General features: G+C 39.2%; 1 protein-coding gene across 1 annotated transcript; it reads right to left on the reverse strand.

Annotated features, from left to right (window-relative positions):
- Nucleotides 1-343: 343 nt before the first annotated feature.
- RLIM (ring finger protein, LIM domain interacting) lies at nt 344-4,159 on the reverse strand. The gene is made up of 3 exons (XM_009579850.1): nt 3,986-4,159; nt 3,037-3,120; nt 344-2,207 (listed from the first exon to the last, which is right to left on the reverse strand). The coding sequence occupies exons 1-3, from the start codon at nt 4,152-4,154 to the stop codon at nt 673-675; spliced, it is 1,788 nt and encodes a 595-aa protein (XP_009578145.1). The 5' UTR covers nt 4,155-4,159; the 3' UTR covers nt 344-672.
- Nucleotides 4,160-6,592: the final 2,433 nt, after the last annotated feature.

Consider the following 6,592-nt stretch of genomic DNA (forward strand, 5'->3'; position numbering starts at 1 on the left):
CTGAGCTTCTACAAAAAAGCTTTACAATTTTAAAACAGATTTTTTTTTTTTATTTAAACAAGCATAGGCAATTCTTATATTTCCACAACAAGATAAATATCCCAATTAAGCTAACAGCTCATCCTACAGCGTGCCATAGTGATGGGGAAAGGGCTAACATTAGTGTTATTTACACAGACATGTCCAATATTAACCCAGTATGAAAATTAAAAGTATGTTCAAGTGTGCAATTAAGTTCATATTATTTTTTCAGACAGTTGGATTTCTTGCAAAAATTCCTCCACGACTCATGTACATTTAGCTGGGATGACTTCTCAAAGAACTCCTCATAAGCACAATCTTCAGGACAAAATATTTATTGGACTGGGATGGCAGGGGCTGGGTGGGGGAAAGAACTTAATACTCTTCACAAAGAAAAAAATATTTTTAAGTGGGTAGATGTCTTTGGAAAAGTGAAATTTAACACCCAAACTGACCAGATCTTGAAAACCCTAATTAAAGAAATTTTCCAATTTTGAAAGCTTGAATCCAGAGAAAATGCTTTCATGAGGGAAGATTCACTCCAAGTCATTACTATACATTGAGGTACCACTCAAAAAGTGGCCATAAAGGAAGTGACTTCTTTGCCCATCACTATCACACTAGCTGCTTGGCTATAAATTCAGATCTCATTTAGACAACACTCTCTCTGTTACCAGAAGCTAAGACTGCTCTGCGACAAATGGGACAAGTGGAATTTTCTGATAACCAGCGATCAATGCAGTGGACATGATACTCGTGCGAACAAGGCAATTTACGGAGCTTGTTGCCTTCCGTGTACTCTGTAATACACACACTACAGGTTTTCAGAGCATCGCTCTCACCAAAATTCCTCATCGCTAGGTTGTCAATTTGTTCTTTGGTGAGTCCTCTTGGTTGGTCATCGTCATCTTCGTTTAGTAGGAAAAATTGTGCTAGGCTAAGGAATGGTAAAGAACCACTTTCTTCAAATGTGACCGATCCCCTCGTATTCCGACCTTCCCGTCTGGCACCAGATGTTGAACCACCTTCATTACCACCTTCATACACCTCCCCTGAGCTAACATCTGTACTTTCATTGCTTGAGGTACCACCACCTCCGTTCTGGGGCTCAGAAGCATCCACGTTCTGATTTGGAGTTGGGCCACTAGGATCTGCATCACTATCACTATACATAAAGTAACTCAGCTCTCCGAAGCCTGTCATTATCTGCCTTAGCATAGTCTGAATAGCAACTGATGTAGTCTCACTCAAGCCTGTGTTTAAGATCCTACGGATAGGAATCCTAATGGTACTGACGTAAGTTCTCACTCCAGCCCGTTCTGAACGTGAAAATGTGCGCCTAAACCCTCCCCGTTCACTTTCGTAAGTGACTGTGTTGTTAGGTGTCTGGGACCTGGACCGAGTTCTGTTGGCTATGCTGTCTCTTTGCCGATATTCTCCTGGACGAACTCTTCTCACCTGAAGATCAAGTACTATGGTAGGCGGCCTCTGCCCAGGAGTTGCAGACTCACTGGTGCTGTTAGTTTCTGAAGAACCTGCTGCTTGAGGAACAGGTCTCGTTTCAGGGGTTGAAAACAGAACTGCATTTTCACTTGGCATCTCAGTCCCCACTGTATGCTGCCTTAATGTCACATGCTGCCTAGTTCTAGAGCTTCCCTCAGCTTCATTCACTGAGGAGTGGTCAAGTGTTTGAGATGATGTATTGTGATGAGACCTGCGAGGAGTCTCACTCACTGGATTAATAGGTGACCTACTTCTATCAGTCCTAGCCCGCGTTCTCCGCTGTTCTGGACTCCTACTTCTCGCTCTCCTCTGCCCTCTAGGAGGGGAAGCTTCCTCAGTTGTCAGATCTTCCGAAGTGCTCCTTTCTGATCCAGGCTGCCTTACAGATGGCGATTCGGACCTTGGAATTTCAGAGTCACTTTGGCTGTTTTCCAAATCCTCCCCACCGGAAGGCTCTACAGATGGCTCATTCTCAGTTTCTGGATTTGTGTTCCCATTATTACGGTTGACATTTATTTCCAAACTGAATCTGAAGTCACCACTATTTGGGTTAGTCCGGCTCACTGCTCTCCAAGACTGGTTTCCTCGTTGCCCGCTTCGTGTTGTATTTCCAGTCTGTCGGACTGAATTAAGCCAGTCTATTATAGAATCTCCATTTGAAACATCTTCTGCGGACTCTGCACCTGCGAAAAAGACAGGGAACTACCAAAATTAGAGTACTGAGCTAATTTTGGAGTGATCTTTTCCAAGAACATAATTGCTTAGTTTAACAAGTGACAATTTAGAAGTGCTTAATCCTACCAAGTGCTATTGTGGTTTCACATGTAGCATCACAATTCTTATCTACCAGAGCTCTTTTAAGGGAGCAGGAGTGGACATTTTTCTAATATGTACAGATAGGCTGCAGCCATCACATAGCAAACAAGTCATCAAAATAACACATATTGTTTATCATAAGTAAATGGAAAGTCACATTTCAGGTGTCATAACACATCGATATTCTGTGTTTTCCTTTCCAAACAATTACGTGATCTCTCAACTGCTAAATAGAGAACTAAGTTTGTCCTGACCCTTCACTTGAAGAATAGCTTTATAGCAAATCTATCTCACTGAAGAACGAACCCCAGTGGTAAGCTCCAAGCATTCTTCACCAATCTCTACAGAAGGGTGATAACAAAAGCAATACAGCATCTTTGGAAGGGAAGAATGGTGAATAAAAAAAGAGGGATCGCCAAAAAGCATCCCAGAAGGGAGCAGACAGGAAGGCAATCAAAAAAAAAAAAAAAAAGAAACAAATCTAAATGAAACTATCTTGATGCAAGTAACAGATGCGTTATGAGTGAAATCTGTCCCAAACTGACCTCTGCAGCAGATATCAGACATAACGTTCACTTAGTTTTGAAACAAAGCTCACCTTGCACCTGCCTAGGCTTAACTTGTTCCACTCCTGCACTCAAGTTAAGGTCCGTATGGGGTGCTAAAGTTAAGAGTTTTCACAAATACTGTATATACCTCTATTCTCATCACTGTTTTGCTGTGGCGGACCTTCTTTAACTTGGTGTAGCCTTCTCAGCAACTCTTCTTCAGTAATTTCACCTTAGAAAATAAGCAAAATTTTCCAAAAATATTTCCAAATCATATGTATGGCAAGCATTATCAAAAGCTTCTAAAGAAGGTACAAGCCACTGCTTGTCTTTTTTTCTAATTAAATCCTGCCATAATGAGACTGCCAAACAGGTTGCTAAGGAGAAGTTCAGATACTTCAGCACTGTTGTCCTAAGTAAGTTTTGCTGAAGCTGAAAGATCCAACAGTTTCAACCTATTCAAGACAGATGTGCTTTCTGGTTCTGTAACCTCTACACCTTATCAGCAATTTTCATCATCCTATACCAATTAAATGGCTGTCCAGAGTAAAATATTTAAGATAACACCTTCACAAGCATGAAAAAAGGTTTAAATTAGTTGAAGTCATGTTTTAAATTAGAACTGGTTTGAATTAAGTATCATCCTATAAAGAGTCAATTTAAAGTAGTAAGTCAATTGAAAACTGATATAAAAATGCCCATGCAGAATCTCACACCAGACTACTTACCCTAGTTATGAACTCTTAACCTCACCAGCACAAAATTTTCACACAGATGCTTAAGGAAGGTTACTTTTCGATCAAAAATGTCTAAGGGTCCATAACTGGAACTGAGTCAACTCTGGGTGTTCCTGCCAAGTTGTGTAAACACTAGACTTTTGTATCTGATGAATCCACATCATCCTAACTACCTCTCCACTAGTCAGGGAACCTCTCAAATTTGAGTATGCACAAACATTAGTAAGAAGCTACTGCCTACCATGGAACACAACTGCAGCACACAAACTAAATGGGTGAAACAGTTTCAGGAGAACAGAAAATGACACAAATCGCCTACAGGCGATTCTAGTAAGAGGTACATACACAAGCATTACCTACCTGGTGTTCCTAGCAAATTGTTATCTCTCATAAGCCTGTAGTCCTCTTCACTCAGGTTGTTTACAAACTGATAGAAAGCTTCTTCTCGATCTAACCGATCTAGCTGACTCTGACGTTGTGCTTCTGATTGATCAATATTTCCTTTATCACTAGAATCTGAGCTTTCCATCTTGATGAGTGGAAGAGTACCTAAAAAGAAGAAAATAAATCCTTCATCCAGCGTAGTGAAATATAACATGAAATTTAGGTATGTTTAACCTGTACTACATCCTTCACTGTTATCCTTAAACTTGGCGAGGGGGGGAGTAGTTTGCTAATGAAGCTTCAGTTAAGGTAAGCTGCATAACCACAGGGATCACAAATGAAATAATTCTCAAAGCATGAACCTCTTCAAGAAGTACAAACAAAATCTATGCCTATCATTATCAAATACTCAACAAAGCGGCAAAAACGAACATGTGGAATAAACCATAACCCTTAGTCCATCTTTACATAGTTGACTACGTGTCCACGACTATCCGCTTTTTAGTGTAAAACATTCCTAATACTGCAACTGCCTCACAAATCACAAAGCATGCCTTACAGTGCCATACAACAGTGTAGTACAAGGCATAAGCAAGCCATCCTTGATCATGCCCTCTAACTCTAAACGAACATGGGATTCAGTGTCCATCACTTCTTCCTGCCCTGCACTACAGGGAGGAAAGCAGGAATCAGTCTAACTTACTGCCTGCTGTAAGAAACACCCTCTTCAACATCCAAGTGAATTTTAACAGAATGAAGGGGTTATGAAGAATTCAAATATAGAAGACAGAAGATGCCATGGAACACCAGGTGTGCAAAAAAAACCCCAAACACACAAAAAAAACCAAACAACCTGGACTATTAGTTTCCTCAAAAAAGGAAAAGGATTTATAAAACCAACTTTGTAGTTTTATATCAAGAGAAGAATTTGCTTGCAAGTTTCAGCATTTACTGAATTACTGATGACTAGAATTGATGACCAGAATTTCCAGGACAAAACTCCACAGTGTATACCAGGTATAACTTCTGCTACAAACAGCTGTCTTCTATATTGTGTATTTTTTAATATAACCTTCTCCTCATATTATTTTTCATTTGGATGAGATCCTTGACAATGTCTCTCTCTCAAAAAAAAAAAAAAAAAAAAAAATCGATGAATGCCATGTCTATATTTGATAAATATTATAACAAAATACATGCAAATGCAGGAGACATTCTGGCACTACTTGTGCCATGCAAATATATCAAATGAAGTTAAAATAATAACTAGTTTCCTTAATCACTACGCCTCGCTATTCACAACAGCAAGAATTTTCCTGCACAACTGGTAGAATCTAGTTACTCAGAGAGGTGATTAGCAAGCTAATCCTCTGCATGCTAAAAAGCTCTGCAATAACATTCCCCATCAGAAAACATTCCTTTCATTTAAACCATACTTCATGTGACATGAAAATACTGGAAGAATAAAGCTTTTCTGCTTCTCACTGGAAAATTTCCAACACTTAGACATCTGTCTAGTGCAAAAAGCATCTTTTTTTGGTTTGTCAGCACAGCTGTCAAGTCAAGACTGCCCACAGTTTACATTAGTGCTTCTCCACAGAAGAGCAGCACTGCATGATCTCCAGGGGTAGTTTATTTCAGCTGCTATTGTGAAAATTAAAGTGCACAACCTCAGTGTGTAACAGTAGAAAATTCCACAGGATAGGACATCCCATTATTGCAGACTTGCAGATTATAAAATAGCTACTCCAACCCTCTTTGTCTTGAATTCTGATGCAGTAGAACTTGTTTTTAAGTTAGTCATATTAAGACACAAATTATTTGTTGCCACTCAGTAATACAGTATGCAAGGCTCCTGGTATTATTTGGTTCTATGAATTTCTGTCATTTTAGCAAAGAAATTAGGCTTAATTTTCACCTTTTTATCAGTAAGCAGCAGCAATCATTAGGGTTACTACCATTTCAAATGGAAGCCTATCAGCTTTCTCTGCATTGCTGAATCTCTGGTGCAATCTAAAGACTCATGGCCCGTCTGAAGACTTGCATGTGACGTGCTGTCAAATACACAGATAAATGAACCCATTCACAGTGAAAGTTGTGCAATGGTTTCAGCAGGTATGTTCAACTTGGACTGGGCTCAGTTATGAAATCTGTATGCCCTTCAAATCTCAGGCACATATTTCTAATGAGAACATAGCTTGCTTGAAACTCAAACAACTTTTTACAAGCTTTCTGTAGCAGAATTATGACTCCAAGTAACTTCACTTAAACACACATTCATTCTAGAGAAGGTACCAGAAATATAAAGACAGCTGCTTTTAAAAGAAACATCTGAATAAAGCCTCAAGTAGAACAAGAGACTTGCATCTAAAATAAAACATTGAAAAATGTATTAGTTCTCTGGGGATACACATCAAAACTCTAACCAACATTCCCTTTTTTAAGACAACAATGAAACAAAGTTGAGAATACAATTAAGAAAATAAGGGAATGTAGTAGGATGCTAAGGGACAGGAGCAGCATAAAGTGTTGTAAAATATTTTCCCCAAAATGACTGCCACCTTGGTATTTACTGACTTTAAA

This window comes from Fulmarus glacialis, unplaced genomic scaffold (genome assembly GCF_000690835.1).
Source record: "Fulmarus glacialis isolate BGI_N327 unplaced genomic scaffold, ASM69083v1 scaffold26876, whole genome shotgun sequence".
Taxonomy (NCBI): Eukaryota; Metazoa; Chordata; class Aves; order Procellariiformes; family Procellariidae; genus Fulmarus; species Fulmarus glacialis.

Bases quoted from the DNA above. Each gene is read 5' to 3' on its own strand.
- RLIM (XM_009579850.1), bottom strand. From the start codon at position 4,154: ATGGAAAGCTCAGATTCTAGTGATAAAGGAAATATTGATCAATCAGAA. The intron at 3,121-3,985 runs GTAGGTAATGCT...TTATTTTCTAAG, and splicing joins CAATTTGCTAGGAACACCAG to GTGAAATTACTGAAGAAGAG. The intron at 2,208-3,036 runs GTATATACAGTA...TCTTTTTCGCAG, and splicing joins AAACAGTGATGAGAATAGAG to GTGCAGAGTCCGCAGAAGAT.